The 19,963-nt window shown below is 38.9% G+C and overlaps 1 protein-coding gene across 1 annotated transcript in view; it reads left to right on the top strand.

The window, feature by feature from the left end:
- OTOGL (otogelin like) overlaps nucleotides 1-19,963 on the top strand; it is a 94,391-nt gene that overhangs the window by 58,569 nt on the left and 15,859 nt on the right. Inside the window, exons 35-48 of the mRNA XM_058805944.1 lie at nucleotides 1,079-1,158; nucleotides 2,046-4,858; nucleotides 5,523-5,700; nucleotides 6,581-6,723; nucleotides 7,367-7,390; nucleotides 7,529-7,621; nucleotides 8,242-8,431; nucleotides 14,285-14,499; nucleotides 15,583-15,724; nucleotides 16,056-16,241; nucleotides 16,751-16,963; nucleotides 17,807-17,911; nucleotides 18,221-18,328; nucleotides 18,703-18,804. Of these exons, the coding sequence (XP_058661927.1) occupies nucleotides 1,079-1,158; nucleotides 2,046-4,858; nucleotides 5,523-5,700; nucleotides 6,581-6,723; nucleotides 7,367-7,390; nucleotides 7,529-7,621; nucleotides 8,242-8,431; nucleotides 14,285-14,499; nucleotides 15,583-15,724; nucleotides 16,056-16,241; nucleotides 16,751-16,963; nucleotides 17,807-17,911; nucleotides 18,221-18,328; nucleotides 18,703-18,804 (4,592 nt within the window). The remainder of the gene's footprint in view (nucleotides 1-1,078; nucleotides 1,159-2,045; nucleotides 4,859-5,522; nucleotides 5,701-6,580; nucleotides 6,724-7,366; nucleotides 7,391-7,528; nucleotides 7,622-8,241; nucleotides 8,432-14,284; nucleotides 14,500-15,582; nucleotides 15,725-16,055; nucleotides 16,242-16,750; nucleotides 16,964-17,806; nucleotides 17,912-18,220; nucleotides 18,329-18,702; nucleotides 18,805-19,963) is intronic.

Here is a 19,963-nt window from a genome sequence, read left to right as displayed (position 1 = left end):
TAGTTTTACTATCCAAATTGCAATATGATTCTTATGAGAAACTCTCACAAGTCATATGAAATCATTTGTACCAAGCCTCTCATTTCCCACAGTATGTATTTCCATTTAGATGCACTTTCCAACACAAGAATAAGAGGGTTTGTATTTAGCCCAGAGGATTAGGTTCTGGTAGTGGTTAAGTAGAAAGCTGTTAAATTAAATGAAGGCTATTTCCTTCTATGGATTTATAGCTGCATCCTAAACCAGCGCACCATGATGTTAAAATGACTAGATCTTTCTGGTGTTTATATGACAGAGATCAAAAATTGTAGGAATAGTAAGGGAGGAATACGCCCTCTCCTGTAAAAAGAGGGAACTTTTATTCAGATTTCGTGTCTCAGTGGTTCTCCCCTGGTCTCTATGAAACCACAGCAAACTAACAGGAAAAATGCCTAAAAGCTCAAGGCACAATGTGGTGGAAAAGAAAGGATATTTTAGATTCCAGACTCCCTAGGTATATGCAATTTATAATTAGTAATACTACAAACATGATTAATTTTCTCTGTTGGTATTCTTAGCTTTTTCCATATGGGAACATTGGTTGTTAATGTAATGATTTTCCCATTGAAAAGTCCCCCAGAATGAAAAAGACATAGGAATATGGTGATTTGTCTGCATTCTCCTATGTTGAAAGGACACAAGAGAAAGGCTTTATGGAGTATGGAGTCAATCTAAATATTTTAATATCTCAAATGAACATATTTGGATAAAATAAAAGTCTTGTAGACAAGTTCATCATTCTGTGAAATACCTTTCTGTTTAAGGATCTAAACTTACACCTGGTTGGGGAAGAAAAATGGTCCACACATCGTATTAATCAGCCTATGCAAATAATTGTTAACAGTTTAGACATAGAATTATGCTGCCAAATAACTTTGCGAACTTGAAATGCCTCAACATTCTATGTTCATAATTTCATAGGAAAGTCCTCAGAACTTTGATAAGACATTCTAATGGTTTGTTTAGACAAAGTAAAATAATTTAAAATTAACTTATAATTCTACTGTGGCTCTAGAATTGACTATACAATATTTTGAAGGGTTGAAGGATGCATGCCATACTGTCCCAAAAACATGATCCTTGATGAGATCACACTTAGATGTGTTTATCCAGAAGACTGTGAGTATACTTTATAATGTTGATCTACTGTTATGAATTACTCCAAGATCCTAGGAAAGGATTAATCAAATGTAATTTTTTTAAAGTTAAAAGCTTTCTCAGAACATATTTCTGTTGAAGATTGTTCCTCTTGGACATAGACTTCATCCCCAGTCATCCAAACTACAGCTTCTGCATTCAAAAAGTTATATTTTACATTGAATTCTCATATTTCTCAAATAGTGGGTTATATATAACCTTTTGTGATTATGTTATACTCAGAGCAACTATATTTGACTATATAATGCTAGTACATTACACATATATAAGGGAGAGATTCCAAATGAAAGACATACAGCTGTAGCAAAAGTTCAGTCTTTTCAGAGGATGACACACCACTAACAAATTCAGCTCACCTATTTCATAATTTCTGGTGTGTAAAGGTATAATATTATTTCCTTATTCCATGGGATAGAGTATTATTTTAATATTAAAATTTAGTTTTAATACTGTATCTGATTGTAAAAATTTTGAATTAAATATGTTATCCTTGATATTTGCTGGTACAAAGTTGTCTCGTATAGTACCTTCTAAGGATGTAACGTACTTATTTCAAATATTTTACTATTTTGGATTTACTGATTTTCCCTGGAATTGGCTTGTTTATTCAAAATTGCTCTGCAAAATAAAGATTTTCACCAATATAAAAAATTAACTACTTCATTTGCAGAGAAAATTAGAAAACATTTAGAAAACATCTGCTGAGTTCCTCAGTCATCAGATGACCTGGAACCATTGGCAAGATCTGATTTGTTAATATTTAAATGGGACTTGAGTAGAGATGGATTTGCTATTTTTCTTTACTAATAATCCATAAAGGACATTTAAACACACATTTCTCCTTTTAGGCATACCTGTGACACCTACAGAATCAGACTTTGGACTGAAGCCTTCACTGATAACCTCTCACATGGGTCCTACCACAGAGAGATTTCCTCAGACACTCCCTGTATTTGTTACTTCAAGGAATAAATCAACTCTCATCGGTGTGACAGACAAAATAACCATAAATGCAAATGCAGCTTCAAGGGGAATGAATATGTCAGCACAGTCCATTACAGACTTTTATTCATTGGAAGCTTCTAATGCAGCCACCTATTCAACATTTTCATTACCAAGTACAGTGGAGCCTTCTGATGTACTTCACAGCACAGCCCGCCCTACTGTCCTTTCCAAACCCATCCCTTCAACAGATTTTCCAATTCTTTTCCAAGGCTCAGCAGTCACATCATGTACTGACTGCTCTAATGCATCTATAACTTTACCCATTACAATAACAACTCAAACAACCCTGCTCAGTGCAAGTCTTGTTCCAGCACATTCTGCATTATTAACACCCACTTCCCTAGTGGTAGTTCCATTTTCACTCGAAACATCAACCACTCAGCTAGGAACAGTTCGACTTTCCTCAGCACTAACAACTCTAGCCTCCAAGATATCTTTGGTCACTTCTGAGCTGCCTGCAGGGATTGGGAAGAGTAGGAGTCCTTCAGTAAGTCATTCTAAGGGAGCAGAAACACACTCTGAAGTGTCTTTGTCTGCCTTGGGGGCTGACAGAGAAACTTTCACAAGACCTGTATTTCTTCTAGATCCACGACTGACACTAAGAACGTCTACTTCTCCTATATCTACTCTACCTGTTAGAACTAGGTCTGGCATTAATCAAACTGCAGTGTACCCAACACCCAGTTCTGCACTGACTTCAGCTGCTCCTCAAATTCCTATGACTACTAGATTTTCTAGCTCTGAGACAAGTGTTCCTCAATTAATCACAGTTTCATACTTCAAAACAGCAAAACCTTTGTCTAAAACTTCTCTGATATCATTAAATGTTAGCTCTTCAACCAGTTTTCCTCCAAAGTCACTTTCATCTTCAGTGCAAACTTCAACAACTGTTCCAGAGCAGACATCTCCATTAAAAAAGGGCAGTATTTCTGCTGCTCTGCCAATAATGACTGTATCTTCACCTCAAGTTGTTTCTCAAATCCCTAAAAACACTTCAAGTGCTGCAACATGCACAGTATCTACACCAGTCCATTCTATGTATACCTCCCTGAAGCCCAAAGCTATGCCAGGTGCCACTCTTGCCTCCGAAAGTTTTTATACAGTACCTTCTAGTGCCTCCACTCCTCTAATCAATTCAACAATCTTTGATAGGTCTGTAGTGAGTAAAACCTCAACAGAAAATAAGCAAATAATGCACACTGATCTCTTTTCATTATCATTTATTTCTAAAAAGTCAAAGAAATCTGTTACATCTTCAGCCTTCCCTCTCAAGACATTGGTATTACCTCTAAATTCTACACCCACTTCAGAACTTACAGAGTACCCAAAAAGTTCAGATACAGAATTGAAAACTGACCCTGTGGCTCAAAGTTCAGGTACTTCCATTTCCAAAAATCCTTCTTTTACAAGGCCATTATCTTTACTTACAACCTTGTTATCAACATCAGAGCCATCTTATGTGACATCTCAGACTACAAGTTCTTCATTGATTCCCACAGTTAGTAGCACATCCCCACTAACACAAAATATAAGTGCTACCCAAGCATCAGTTCCGTCTCTAGATACACAAGGAACTTCAAAAATTCCAATTATAGATCTTGCAACTTCTGTGGATTTTTCTAAATTCACTTTAAAAATAAGTCTCTCTACCAACTTTTCAGCAGCACTAAAAACATCCATTGTAATGCCCTCTTTACTAACACCTAACACCTCTGAAATCAGTTTAGAAAGCCAGCCCTCTATGCCTTCACCTCCTCCTAAGACCACTCATATCTCTAATGTTTCTCTAGGAAAGCAGAGTTCTTCGGTAAGTTCTTCAGGAGAAGAAGGAACAATATCAGCCATACCAGCTGGAATCATCGCTCAATCCACTACACCAATGATCAGGAACACAACAGTGAATGCTACATCCTCAAAAGCACCTCATATTTATGCAAAAATGCTACCTAGCTCTTCAGCCAGTTTATTAGTTACTTCAGGGACCACCACCCTGGCCTCAAGGATTACTACTAAAACTGCTGATTCTTTTGTTGTCAATTTGGATTTTTACATGGCTTCAGCTTCAGTTCCTACCACCATAGAAACACACAAATCTTTATTTACAACTGCAGTAACTCAAGCTTCACAGAGCACTAGAGAAACTCCAAAGATTAATATAATGAAAACAACTGGTACTACAAATCCACTATCACAGATGAAGAGTACCTCATACATAGCATCAGAAATTAAATATACAACTTCATTTGAAAACACTGTGGATATTTCAGAAGATGGTCAGATGTCACATGAGCAAAAAAATGCGACCAAGACAAATGCTACAACCACAACTGACAAATCCTCCCCACCTTATTTGCCAGTAACCACACTTCAGAGTATGCTTTTTTCAAGAAATACAACCTCAGTCAAAAATATCTCTATTTCTGGAGTCCTGGATGTAGTGACATCAGATAGGTCCAAAATCCCAACACAGAAGCCCATTACGCCTTATTTTAGTGTAACAGAGGCCACAGAGTTGCAAACCAGAGCTATACTAGATTTGTCTCTTTCTAGTGGTGGAATGGCTCTGCCTTCCTCATCAGAGACGACGGCTGTAGATGACAAGGCTTACTTTGGCACGATGATGCACACACTGATATCTACATCCTCTGAGTGTGTGGTATGATCACTCTTACTTTCCCCTGTATGTTAACATATATATTTCTTTTCAGTCCATTCTGTTATTCTACATATGTAATACCCAAGATTTAAATCAGTTCATATTTTCTATTTAATTGTATAAAAATTCTCAGTTATTCTTAGAGGATAGTTTTGTTGCTGCTCTTACACTGCCTTGGTACATCCTGTAAGTTGGATATATTGCTCTGAAAAAAATTCTTTGAAGATATATGAGTTTTCTAGATAGCTAAATATATTTCTGAGGTGCTGAAAAAGCCACAATCCTTGGAATTTTGATGTTTCTGAGTAATCTTATCCCGTTTTTCCTTCTTCCACTTGTTCCTTTGTCATAGGGTTTAAAATTATGGGAATGCATGATTTTATGTTTCTTAAAATGCTTCAGATTATAACTAATTATAACATGTACTTCCAATGCATAATGCTTTACATAGAGTATTCCACTAAAACTGGATGGAACAATGTGGGTGTGCACCATTGTCACTGGTTACAACCACACAAATGCAAATCATTCCAAAATACCTGATGAGGGGCAGGTAGATGTGCTTATTTTTTCTGAGAGCTGGGGGGTGGACAAGTCATGGCTTGGACTTGATAAGGCCAATGAAGTTAAAATTGACTCTAGTTGTTTTTTCCTTATATGACAGCCAAGATACCTTGAACCTGTTGACAAATGTAGTCAGTATGTATGTGTGAATACGGCTTGGATGTTATACAATCTTTCAAGGAACTGCCCTAAGGATGTGCAGAAGCCAGATTGTGGTTTTCGAGGAATGCCTGTTCAAGTTAACACTGACAGCTGTTGTCCAGAATGGCAATGTCCCTGTAAGTCTCTCTTTTATTTTTAAATAAAATATGGTGCCTTGATCTGTAAATGTCAAGTAATAGGTTAAAGGGTTATTACAATGGGAATATGAGGTTAAATATTGGAATTAATTAATAAGAGCTATTCATCAGCAAGGCACAATGAAATATACTGAACATTTTGGTACCTTTGAATTGGTATCCTGGAGAATGAAAATATTTTTCTTTTTAATGGAAACAGTGAAATGACATCTCCAGCATGAACACCAGTATTTTTCAGTTAAGACTTTTCAGAATTTTTCTCAGTAGAAATATTAGGATTTAAACATTTTATGAAGAAAAATAAATTAAATACAAGCTTTTCTGAAAGACAGAACCCCATATTTCGTTTATCTCTAATTGCAGTTTTTATTCATGCTTAGACACTGCAGAAACTGGCGGATGAGCCTTCCAAGGGAAAAAAAAGGCTAAAGAGAAGTCATATTGAAAACCTTGCAGAATCAATGAAATCAATATTGCACTTTATAATTTTTTCAAGATAAGGCAGATAAGTTCCTTGTCAGTATCTCAAAAATAGATATATATTTATGCATATATTTTTATCTCACATTGTGCAGATTCATTAACCTGGCCTGTAAAACATTGATTTAAGTAAAAATTGTCACCAATTTAAAAAATTTTCCATACCCTGGGCACACAGAAGCAGCTTAAGGCATTTCCACTGAGTAAACTAAACACTTAATTAGGCTTATGGCTCAGTATGTTGTCTGCAGAACAAGGGCATCTGTCTATCTATCTATGAATGTATGTGCAAAAGCAAATAATGCTAGAACCGAAAGTTTTTAGAAATACTCTGTATTCAGTTTTGTGGTAACCTCATTAAATGACAGTTCTTTTTTAGGTCAGTGTTCTGTACTGTCAGAACTGAGCGTTATTACATTTGATGGAAACAACATAGCCCTCTGTAATATGGCTTCCTATGTTTTAGTCAAGTTACCAGGAGAAATTATTGTTGCTCACATTGAAAAATGTCCTGCTAATCAGGTAAGGTTCTTGCATTCATGCAATAATTATAATTGTTCCTTGAATTTCTTTGTGTTACAGGTTTGAAATTATGCAAAAATACGTCAATTAAAACTTATAAAGAAAAGCCACACTCAGTTAAATACCAAGTTATTTAATTTTCAAGAAGCATGCTTAATAATTCTGTCTAGATAAAAGAATTTTATATTGACTTAAATAGTAATTTTTATGTTCTAAGGAAATTTAAATGTAGATTCCTTTTGAATTATCAGAGGTGATGTAACTTCTCAATGCATGTCTCCTTTCAGGAGGAAATAGTTAAAGGCAACAGTCTTCCCTTATTTTAGATGTTTTCTATTAAATTGCTCTCATTTCCTGGTTGCAATCTAGAGGTGGGAATGCAGAACACATGCAGATGAGCTTTAGAAGTTTTAGTTCTAACTTTAGTTTTATAAGAAATGTAATTTGAAAGAACTTTTCTGCATATGCACTAAATTAGCTGAAAAGTGTGTATTTTTTATTATTTATAATAAAATATATTAGTTTAATTATTTAGCTGATTTGTAGAAGAACATTAAAGACAAAGAAAAAGGTAATTTATTTTTGTAAATAAAAATGCTGCTGATTATTATTGAACTTCTAATTTATTTTTAATATTTTCCAGAGTGCAAATTCAATAAGAAAACTAGTAAGTACTTGCTTATTTAGCTGATTTTAAAATGCATTAATATAAAACATAGTTAATTAATATAGAAAATTCCAATAGCACTGCTACAGAATTAGAAAAATAATAATAACTAAATTTTATTTTCACTTTTCTTTCAAGGTGCCACCTGCAAACACTTCAGGACTCTGTTTTAAGAAATTAAATGTCACAACGCACACTTGTCAAATACTTATCAATCGTTTAGCAAGAAAAGTAAGTATCTATCAGCAGTGTGTGTATGCTTAAAAAATAGCTGGAAAGCTCTTCTGTTGTAGAATGTGATAACTCAGATTTAAAATAAAACACTACAGGATTAGGATTACTTTTTTAGATTAGATTCCCGATAATTCATGGTGTACCAGCGGCAAAACAATTTACATTTCTGGTACCATGCTTCACTTAAATGTCATTTTTGCATGTCACTTTAAAGCTCTTCTGAGATTTTAATGAAGCTACAAAAGCAGTTATGCCTGAGACTATATTTCCAGAAACCCTAGAACCCTAGAGGTGATAAATACTTAAGCTACTTTCCTTGCTAGTCAGTAACAAGTCACAACAGATGACTTTCAATAATTGGAATGAGGTTTTCTTTCATCATATGATATGTGATAAATAAGATTTATTCTTTCACTAATTACAAAAGATTTTTTTTTCCTCATGCCTACTTCATTTGCAGTTTTTGGAAGTGGCAGGAGTGTTAAGCTCTCTAAGCACCGTGACTGTTTTATGTGGGAGAGGCTGTGAAAATAGTATTTTGTTATAAAATGGAAATACATATAAAATACATCATTGCAATCTGGCTTTATCTCTAAAATGTGTTTGGTTTCTTTTAGGTAGTTGTAGATTCTGAAATTCAACCATTACCATTTTCAAGAGAAGGACTGAATGTTCAGGATACTGGTGCAATGTATGTGGTTAATACCCCAGGTGGGATTAGCATCAAGTGGGCTCACGTTACAGGCATCATAGATATACAGTATGGATTGCACCCTAACACAACGAGGAAGACAGAAGGACTTTGTGGTGAGGCCATGGTGGCAATTTTTTCTTATTCAATAACTTCCCAATTGAAATTTGCAACTCCCCTTTGTGTCTGTGACCAGGTGTCCCTATAGCTCTTGATGTGACCCTCATTAACTATGCTGACAATCCTATGTGAGAGCCTGAGAAATACTATTAATTAATTAATAATAAATTAATCTTCTGTTTGAAAGCACTGTGTGCTAATAAAGTACTTTCCAGAACAAGTAGTGATCAGCACATTGTATCCAAATAACCTTAAAAAAATTACTGGTTTCTTTTACTTATTTTTGCCTGTTTTAAGAGTTTTGCTGAAGCCAAATAAATAAAAAGACAACTTTTAGTGAAGAAGTGGATGCTAAAGAAATTCAGGTAGTGATAGTATATTTCAGTGAATATGGAGACAAGTCTGATGTTAGCAGTGGCAGCTTATTGCTATGAAAATACTGACAAAAGTTGTACCTTGGGAAGGGTCCAAGTCTTGTGAGGACAGTAAATTAAGAATCTGATTTTGGACCTCTTGAGGCTGAGTCTAAGGTCCAAAACTGTGCTGGGGTGTCTCAGTCTTGAATTACAATCATAGCAAATGTAGTATGTTTCAAGCTTCCCTGAAGCCTTTTTATCACTTTGCCAGGAGAAATAATATGGAAAAGTATAAGGAAGTATATAAAAGAAGGAATAATATGAAAAAGTACAAGTAAATATATAAAAGTATAAGGTGATTAAAAATTAATTTTATAATAAATTTTCATTTTGTAGTGGTTTGTAATTTTACAAACCCTTCATATTAAAAAGGGAAATTAACTTCTTATAATCTTTTAAACTGCTTTTAGTTTTAAAAGCGAGCAAAGCAATTCAGATATGCTTTAAGCATAAGCATAAACAAACCAAGACTTTAAAATCAATTGCTGTCTTCTGCTTGAACAAAGGGAAACTTCTCCTAAATCTACTGAGAAAAGGTCAAGGCTGGCCCTGCATCTTTTCCCAGTATCATGCCATCTTCTCTATGCATTCTGAACGAATGGGACAAGACGAGAGCAAATGTCGAAAGAATTATAGAATAGTTCCTCTTTGTGTCATGAGAAGACAAAAAGAGGAAGGCTATGCAGACAAATCCAAACTTAGCTTAAAATACTGTTTTACTACCTGATATTTTGCAGTAAAGTTGGAAGTTTTCTTTAGTGCTTCTTTCCTGTCCTCTACTGTTTGTCCCTGTCTGGGATTCTGCAATCCTCTTCCTCTCATACCAGAAAAAGCTGTGGGACTGTGTGGTAAATTAGCTTTATTTTTAAAGCTATATTGATTCTGCAGTTCTGCAGCATGGCCTTACAAGCTCTACTGCCAGCAGTTTGTGATTTGCAGCAAGAAGCAGAAGAGCTAAGAATACAGGAAAGTGGTGCTACTGTAAACCACTTGTTATTTAAGTGCCATCTTCGGTATTTCTCTATGCTGTCTGAAAGAATAATAGCCTGCCACACCAAGCTAGTCCAGTTCTAACAAAGGACCCTGGAGAGCATCAGACTGCAGGGCTGGAAACAGGAGGGCAAGGTCTTAGGGTATGTTTAACAGTGCAGAAGGAAAGTGGAAACAAAAGAGGAACTTTGCCTGATCAGTTCCTGAGATGTAAAACTAGTATGAAGATTAAATTTTGGCATTACTCACTTGTAATATGCTTAAAGAGATCATGTATTTTAATTTATGTATCAATAGAATAATGAATTCAGGTAGACAATGAATGTTGGGATGTTGGAGGTCGACAGACACCAGCTGTAAATCAGTACTGGGGAGATGTAGATCCCTAGTGAGTTGCAGCCTGTATGGGGAAGCAGAGAACAAGGTGTTAAGTGCAGGTTGGGGCTGAATACCACAGGTGTGCGTCAAGTCCGGTATTAGAAAAGACAAGTCAGGTAAGGCGTGTGGCGGCTCTCCCTTCTCTCCTCCCTCCCCACTGGATGTTAATATGCCCGCCACACTTTTGTCCACGCGCAGAGAGGGACTGCGCTCTAATTCTAGTTTTTTTGCTCCCTCTCTTTTTCTTCCCTCCTCTTCCTATACTCCATATAATCTTGTCGCATAGGACACTGGGGCATCCAGTGCCCTACCTTGCCACAAAGGTGACAAGGGTGAGTCGCCACTGTTCTTCTGCCAGACCCTGGTGTCATTGGTCCGGCAGTGGCGGCAGCTTCGGCTTCAGGGTCTTCAGGCATTGGGAACTCCGCGAAGGCTACAGATGCTCTCTTAGGGCGCGCTTTCGGGTCTTGTAGTGGAACCTCCCTGGCGCACACTTCAATAATTTGCTCCACTGTTGGCCGGGGGTTTCGAGGGAGAGTTCGGATGGCCTGCCTACACGCCGTGTTGGCGTTGTAGTAGGCCATCTGTCTCAACATCTCCTCTCTCTCCCTCTGCCCCGGAACCTGCGCCTCGACGAATCTGTACAACCTTTCCATGAACGCCAGGTAAGTTTCCTGCGCGCCCTGCCTGATGTCTTCCTCTTCCGTGTGGGAGGTGGTTGTTTCTAGTTCGTAAAAAGCGTGTTCCGCAGCCTTCCCTGTTTCAACTAGCTGTACAGTAAACAATGCCTTGGCCTGAGCTGCTCCGCTTGCCCACTGCCCGGTGCCCACTAGATGGTCTTCTGAGATCACCAAGCCCTCGGTGTCATGAGATGTGGAGTGATTCCCCCAAAGTATTGGGAGAACCTCCACAATCTCCCTCCTCCATTCTCCCACCCAGACCCTGAATTCCATCAGGCCTAAAAGGCTGGAGAAGAAAGCCCTCAGTTCTGCGGGCACCAGATCTCCCTGTGCAAGGACCGGCCGAAGGAGCCCCCGGAAATATTCAGATTCCCGGGAGTACTCCCTCTGGGCCTTGCACAGTTCCTTGATCCAGGCCTGGGTGATAGCCACCCATTGGGCCTGAGCACTCCCCTCCCCGCTGAGGTGGTAAGTGACCAGGGCGGCTTCCAATAAAGGCACCTGTCCCAGCTTCTGGTCATCCACTTCCCCCCCCCCCTCCCCCCGGAACACGAAGCGTGGGAACCGGAAGGGGGAGCGTGGGAACCAGAATTGGAGGAGGTTGAGGCGGGGCTTGGTCTCTGGGTGGGGCACCAGCAGGGGCGTGGTGACTCATTTTTCTCCACCTCCAAGGTGGAGTTAGGAGGCGGAGTGGAATAAGGAGGTGGGACATGGGAGGAGTCGATGGAGGGTGGAACTGTGGGCGGGGTGAGGGGAGGAGCTGAGGGAGGAACCAAGAGTGGAGAAAAGGGTAGAACAGAGGGAGGAACCGAGAGTGGAACTATGGGAAAAGAGGACGGGTCATGGGAAAGGAAGGGTTTGGCTTTAGGGAGAAAGGGATTCGGGGTAGAAGAAGGAGCAAAGGCGGGAAAGACCATGCGGTCTCTGCCATTTTGGACTCCTTGGGAGCCATCTTGAGGAACTTCAGTAAACCTTACAACTTTAGGGTTTACAACCGGGGACTTGGGGAGAGGAGGTACAGGGGGATCGGGAAGAGAGCTCTGAAGAGCTTGGCCAGGGCTCTTCGGAGGGGGAGGCCAAGCCAGTCGTGAGGGAGCAGGGGCAGGGTGGACCCCCTGCTTCTTGCTGGCCTTAAGGATCCCTCGAGAGGGCTCCTGCCGAAGGGAAGAGGGAGAGGAATGGGGGGTAGGAACACACGAACCAGGAGAACTGGGGAGCAAACCGAAACAAGATGGGCTTTTCCTCAAATTCCCAGGTGGGCGCAGTGTGGTTAGCACTTTGCCCACCCAATACGCCACAGTAGATAAATGTGTCTCCCCAGAATTGACTTCACTATCTAATTTTGCCACAACGGCTGCCCAAAACTGTGACTCTTTTACAAGTACTGGGGTGACTTCAGGAAAATGCGAAAAAGTCCACTTAACCAACAACTTTAATTCTTTCTTGGGGGCAGCAAACCCTCCCCCAAGCAATAAACCTTTAATAACATAAAAAACTCATTTCTGGAATTTGCTCAGACCAGCACCCATGGTTACTCCTAAGGTACCTCAAAGCAAGGTTGCCTTAGGAGGAGCAAAAACCCTTGATGGAAACTCAACCCGCCCGAGGGGAACGAGAACTAAAACAAGAAGACACACCGCCGGACCCCTGCTCCCCCCGCTGTCCCCAAGTCTGGGGTTTCAACAAGGGGAAATAAAGGACTTTTGGGTGGTGGGATCTGGCCCCAAGTCTGGGGATACAGACCTCACAGGGAAGAGAAAGCAAAAAACGATAGGGGGTGAGGACTGTCCCTGGAAGACCTGGGTATCAGCCCTCAAAGGAAAAAGGGTTGGGAGCGGTCCCCAAAGCAGGGCATGAACTCCTAGGGGAAGTTAAAAAGACAGGGGGGAAGCCCTGAGAGTCCTCAGCTCAGGGCCAGGGCTTACCTGCTCCAGCGGCGTTGCCAACGAAAACTCGGGAGGGTGGTCACAGTTGCAGAAGCCCTCCTTAGATGCCTGGAGTTGTGGCTTCTGGTCTCCTAGGAGTGCTACCCCTAGAACGGGGTCTGCTACTACCAGGAGTAGCTGGCAGCCAAAAGGATTTGTAAATCTGGTCCGTGGGGTCCAGTGACCTGGCGTCCAGACGTCCAGCAGTCCACTCAGGGCCCCGCGTTGGGCGCCAACTTGCAGCGAGGGTGTATCTGGCCTGGAATGGTCAGTGTCCGGCTAGCAGTGGGCAGGCCAACACCCTGCTGCAATTCAGTGCCACCCTGCTGCAATTCAGTGCGAGCACCCCTTGGCGTCTGAGGGCCTCGGGCTGTGCTCGCACTATGGACCGGTCTCACCACCAGTGCAACTGCAAAGAAGGAGCTGGACTCTCGATGGGGTTAAGACCGGTTTAATGAATGAGCCAAGATGACATTCAAGGAGAGGCCCCGGGGAAGGATCCGAAGGAAGAACCCCAAGGAGAGACCAAGAAATGGGGGTGAAACGAGGTTATAAAGGGGGTGGGTGTAGCAAGGAGGGGTTTACATTGAACCAATCAGGAAGGGTGGAGGGATGAACTTAACATAATTGACATAAAAGGGAAACCAATAAATACAAAGTAAAGGAGGGGCCCCGGGACCACAGCCAACCACAACCCCCAGAGAGGAGAAGATTCTGGAAAGTTGGGAGGAGTGGGGGGTGATTGACTGGGCTCAGGGAGGAGAGAGAGTCTACAAATAAGGGAATAAGGGGGAGGAGGAATTATATAACTCAACTGAAAACTTATGCCAATGGCGGGAAAACTGGGGAGGGCAGAACCATTTGCAAACATAGCGGGGAACAATACAAAATGGGAGAGCTATACAATAAACTTAACAAACACACTACTACAGTTTTTTTACAGTGGCTTTGTATTAATAACTTCAGTAAGAACAATATTTTCTCTAGATAATGCAATTTGTTCATCAAAAGATTCTTTTAATAACTTCTTTCATTTAGAATGTTCAATTAAATCTCAATACAGTGTGAAATCATTGGTGATGAGCAATTTATCTCAAAACCATCTACTATTACTGCCAAGGAGCTGACTGCCATTCAGTAGAATGAGATCAGAATCTAGCACCATGTCAGTGAATTTGATACACTCAACAGCACATTTTGGTAGCAGTTTTTCTCAAAAGTTAATTGTTGTGAAAGGTAAAATGAGTTCTACTTGTTTTAGCAAGCCATTGAGCTGAGAACGAAAATCACAAGCAGGAGGTTGGAATTACAGTGGACATACAGCTACTTTAATTTATTTACTCAGGTGACTGAGTTTCACAGGTCACCTGATGCAGTGTTGATCATAATTGATCAGGTAGTTTTTCTTTCCTGAATGAAGGAATGTTTGTGAATTTTTGAATACGATGCTCTGTCCCCAGGGGTGTGTAATGGAGATCCTAGTGATGACCTGAAAATGCAAAACATGACCATAATTACAAATATGGAGGAAATTGAAATGTTCATTAAGAGCTGGGAAATTGAGAAATCACTTGATGTAACAACTAGGAGGCCAGTAAGAAACTGTACTGAAGATAACTGCACATACTGTATGGAACTGTTAAACAGAAGCATTTTCATCCCTTGTCATAAGAAAGTGAGTATGAGGATCAGAAAAACTGCAGGACCAACTCATGTAATAGCTGTATAATTAAGAAAAGAGTGACTGGTACATGCACATTTTTAATGTTTTGCTTATTTTTATAATTTTACAGTGGAATGGGTCCATTGAAATGCCATGTTGTCCATTGAAAACACACACTTATTTTGATCCCTGTGCTATTATGCTGTTTTTTGAAATTACTTAATGGGCATTTTTCAAAGGGGACACACTGGATTATCATGTCAAGATAAACATGTTCTAGAGATGTTATTTTTATTAAATGCTTGATGAGGATCACTAAAAAAGCCTCATGCTTCTGCTCCGCACAACAGGAATTCATGCAGTTGCAGACTTATTGGAGTAAAGAAATTTCCAGTTAAAATATTTTGACATAGCCAATATTATGTTGAAAATTTTGTAGCATTTCTTACAGAAATAATTAGAATTTACTTCTACAAATTGTACTTTCTAATGGGGATCTAGCTATAACATGCAGCTATAGAGATGAGTAGACCTCTATAGGTCACTAGAGGTTGGTAGTGCAGCACATCTGCTTTCCAGAACAGCAAATGAGGAAGCCCCAAATCTCTGAGGTATAACTGACTTTTCCAACTTAATTTAAAATAAAAATGATTAATTACTCAAGGAGCCCTTTCTTTCTGAGAGATAGATGTGTAAAATAGGTTATGAGGTCCTACAGGCACAGAAACAGAGTAAGAGGTAATTCATTCACAGCAGGATTGTACTGAAGGCATAGAAGCAATGTTTAGCTGAGATTGTTCAATTTTAGTTGACAGGGCTATGCTGAAAAGCTCTTCAAAGTAATGATCAGTACTTTTTTATGCTGATCAGTAGAGAGAGAATGCAATCCTAATGAGATTGTCACATAAAAAATCTCACTACATCTGGCAGTTTAAGTTTTGCAGAATGAGTGTTCTGACAAAAAAGATATTTTTAAATTTAGACACTGTTAGTGATTTTTTCCCTTGGGGCTGTATTACTTATCTTAATTGCTGATTTATTTTAGTTACAGGAAGTCCTTATAATTGTTAATTCCCAATTTCAATATATTCCTAGGTGTCACCACAGGAATTTTGTGAGAAGATGTGGATCAACAGTACTAATTTTTGGAACTATGAGTGTGATGCACTTTCTGCATATGTGGCTTTATGCAACAAGCACAACATCTGCATTAAATGGAGGACACCTAATTACTGTTGTAAGCAGATAGCCATATTCTGTACACTTATGTGGCTTTAGTGACGAGGTCTTCTAGTGATAAGTTAAAATTATATTTCTTTCTATTATTCTTGTAAGTAAAATCTCATTTTATCACAGTGTTGGTAAATCAGGGTACAAGTTCTTAGGATGAGAATATATCATTTAGTCATTAATTAATTTTAATCTCTATTGAATTTGTTGCTTACCTAAAGTACTGTTTAAAGTACAAATGTGTGCTTTCTGTGCTCACTTGTTATTACAACCTGTTTAACCAATGAAATGCTGAAAGGATACAGAAACACTCAATATCCTTTCTTAATTCCTTGCAGCACTGAGCTGCCCTGAGGGCAAGGAATACCAGCCTTGTGTGCAACCCTGTGAAGCCAAGACGTGCTTGAATAAATGGTTCTATGAGGATTCTCCCTGTTCCTATTTAAGGGAAGATTGTGTGTGTAAAAACGGCACCATTCTGCATAGAACAGACTCAGACCTCTGTATACCAGAAGAAAAATGTAGTAAGTACAGTAGGACAGAGTAGTTTTGCACTTATGATCATATTAACCACAGTTATATTAACAGTTCATGGTAAGAGAGAAGCTTAAGTTCTGTGTCAATCCCCAGTAAATGTGAATCTGGTAAAGGACCCTTCAACAGAGCCTAACATTTCTCAAGCTACAGCAGTTTGTGCTTTCAGTTAACTTGGCTTTAAGAGCTGGTGCTGATGTGCCTCTGCTGGGGGAAAAGTGATGGCCATTCTTCTATAGCTCCCAGGCTTTCCTCCCTTGGGAACTTAGGAAGGAATAACATGGGCAGGTTCTGTCCCTTGCCCTCACCCATTTTCACCCATAGAAAAGCATTTGTTCCTTTGGGGCTTTTAAGGTCATCATCCTTTCTTGGACTCTTATCGTAATGCTCCACAGCCATAGTTTTTTATGCAATAATTTTATGCAAGTCACAGCTGCTTGCAGGAAATGGGAGCTGTCTGCTTGTTGAAGGGATAGAAAGGGTTCTTCTTCTCTTCCAGCATGTACAGATAATAAAGGACAACCTCGCTCTGCTGGGGAGATCTGGAATGGGTCCATGAGAGGGTGCTGCATGTACAGCTGTTTAGAAAATGGAAGCATTATTGCTGTAGAACCTGAGTGCAGTGAGGATCCACCACCAGTCTGTGAAAGAGAAGGGGAAGTTCTACTCCATGTCATTGAAGAGAGAGCTTGCTGTCCCAAGAAAGTTTGTGGTATGTACCAAACTTGTTCTCTGTAACAGAAGTATAAAATAAGTGCTTCACATTCACAGGCAGATGACAAACTTAAGATTCAAGGTAACATTTTTTAGAATTAATTTTCAAGTACTTGTGGCTGGTTAGGCCAGAAATTGAGGCTTCTATTCATTATAAGAATTATTCACTGAAATTTTTTCTTAGAAGTCCACCAGTTCAACAAAACTTCTGTTAAAAATATTTTTAAAGCTCTTGCATAGAATTTAATAATAAATTGATTTATATTCAGTGATAGAAGTATCTTGGTATTTGGGGACGTCATGAGAGATTGCTTGCTTCTCTTTCTAGTACTTTGGTGTGATGAGCAGTGTCTGATCTATTGCTGTTTCCCAGAAGATTTTTTCTGGGACCTGATCACTGAATACTAATATTCTGCCTAGCCATGGTTGTTAAGAAAAAGAATAAGCTTATTGCTCCTAAAATACTAAGAAAAATATACTAATTTCTTCATAACATATTCAAGGAAAATGAGAACATATGGTCCAGCTGATGTGGTGCTTTTGCTTAATTAGATGCCTGTAACCAATGCTGTATTGTCAATTTGCTCAAGGAATATCAGTGGGACATTATAGCTGGCTTCATGCACAGGGAGCAGAGCAAGTAACTACCAGTTTGGAGAGGGATATAACTGCTTGCTTGGGTTGAGCACAAAAATCTACATGATGGTATGGAGTGAACTTTAAGCTGACTTGGGCTGCTCTTGTTTTGTGGATCTCTGCATTAGATGGTATAAATAGCCTGAACTATAGGACTTGCACTAGTATCTGTCTAAAGACATCAAAATTGTTTTTTATCCCACAGAATGTAACATGTCATTGTGTGATGCCATTATTCCAACATGCAAACCCAATGAAAAATTAGTGGCAGGCTACCACCCCCTGTCCTGCTGCCCACAGTACCGATGTGGTAAGGGAAATACAAAACCACAGTCAGTGGAAAGTTTTCCATACATGTATTATATGTTGGAAGAAAATTTGCATTACAAGTTGTCTTGGTTGTTAACAGAATGGGACTCTGTAAATAGCACCAGGCAATGATGTGTGTTTTTTTAAACATTCTCTAGTATTTTTTTGTCTTTGTGTTTTGTGTTACATCTTATTTACAGTAAATTTGGGGTATTTTATTTTAATTAGCATATGAAGAATATATTTTTTTATCTTTTTCATATTGTTTCAGTGACTTCTTTTAAAACAATGTTTGTTTCACATCCTACAGAATGTGATCCTTCAGTTTGTTTCAATGCCTTGCAGCCTGACTGCAGAGAAGATCAGTTTATTGTTGAGGCAAAACAGGAGGACCCCTGTTGTTTCTCTCATCTCTGTGGTAAGATGCCTCAAATATTTTTATGGAGAGCTAAAGAATATCAAATATTTACAAAATCAGACTATAATTCTAAAATAACCCAAGGCAGGAATTCTTGGAGTGAGACTTCACACAGATCTGGTGGACTGGAGGATCATTATTCTTGGGTTTGGGGATCTTTTTTTTCCAACACAATTTTGAACATCATATTTGAACTTTGTTTAGCTTTAATATCCATAAAATGCTTAAAAGTTCTATTATCTGAGTAACAAATGCAGTATTACTTTTCATATAGTCAATTAGATGGAATTCATATGTGCTAACTTTTTACTATTTTAAACTTTGTACATGTCTGGTTTTTGTTTTTTTTTTTTTTTTTTTTTTTTTTTATTTAGTGTGTGAATCCTGTATTGAACCTGTTCCCTTGTGTAGTGAAGGGGAAATTCTCACTGTAGACCTTAATACCATACACTACTGCTGTCCTCATTACTACTGCGGTGAGTGTAACTGCTGAGAGTTTGATACATCACCAAATTCAGTAAAAAAGACAGTGCATGGCTCTGCAGGGATTTGTTTAGGTTTGGCAATTAGAGTGGGCTTCCGGTACAGACTGAGGGGTCAAAATGAGAGTGTAGAGGTACGTAATTTGACACAAAGTTCTTGGTATGCCCAGTGGTGGTCTAACAAACCTCATCAGTGGAGTCTGGAGACTCAGACTGAGACTCAGTTATTCAGTTCACCAGACAGAAATATGGTTGTCTTCACAGTGATTTAAATACCAATATATTAATCTGGCCCTGAATCCCATCCTTGGAGTACAAATACACAGTTTTTCACATATTATAACACATTTAATAAAACAGCTTCCACGCTGGTTTTCCTCTGTTGTACAAGTCACTAATGTTTAGGCAGTTTCTTTGCACTTTTAGCTCCTAGGGGAAGGAGTAGACCAAGGATTTCAAATACTGCTGGGTTGACTACTCTTCAAACAATGAGCAGGCACAAGAAAAATATTTGCAGTGTAACTTGGTCCTTTTCCTAGTCTCATAAAACATATAAATTGTGCAATACATTTTTAAGTAACATCTAAAAGTACAGCTGCTTAATTTAGATTAACTTTCATCCTATTGCAGTTTTCAGGCTAATTTCACATAATTAAATTGACTTCCACTAAGTTTGGAGTTTAGCAATTTTTACTTTGGTTGTTTCTGTATTTTAGTCCTTTCCTTTTCCTAGCAGTTTTACCCAGGTGAAATTTTCTGCAAAGACCTTTTGGCATTGTTTTGTTCCCACTTCTGGCCGGGAGAAAATTAGATCTTAGTGCTTGCCAGTAAGCTGCTTCTGATAAGGGAGGCAATATTTTCTTATTAGCATCTTACAGCAGTTGCTCCCTGTTATCTTACAGAAGTGCACTTACAGTATATATCAAGTCTATGTTTCCCAAATATTATGATTTTAGATGTCTTTGGTAGTGGTTGTTTTCTTGAGTAACTCTGAAGTAGGAAGAATATTAAATGATTCCTGTTTGATGTTCTCTGAAAATTTAAACATGTTCTAAGACAACTAAAATCACTTTTGAAAATTTTTGTTTCATTTTTCATTCCAAGTATAGTTCAGATACTTAAGAAACACAATAACTTTTATATAAAATAAAAT

This window comes from Ammospiza caudacuta, chromosome 5, assembly GCF_027887145.1.
Source record: "Ammospiza caudacuta isolate bAmmCau1 chromosome 5, bAmmCau1.pri, whole genome shotgun sequence".
Classification (NCBI taxonomy): domain Eukaryota; kingdom Metazoa; phylum Chordata; class Aves; order Passeriformes; family Passerellidae; genus Ammospiza; species Ammospiza caudacuta.
The sequence above is the reverse complement of the archived record's forward strand: the minus strand, read 5'-3'. Positions and strand labels throughout refer to the sequence as shown.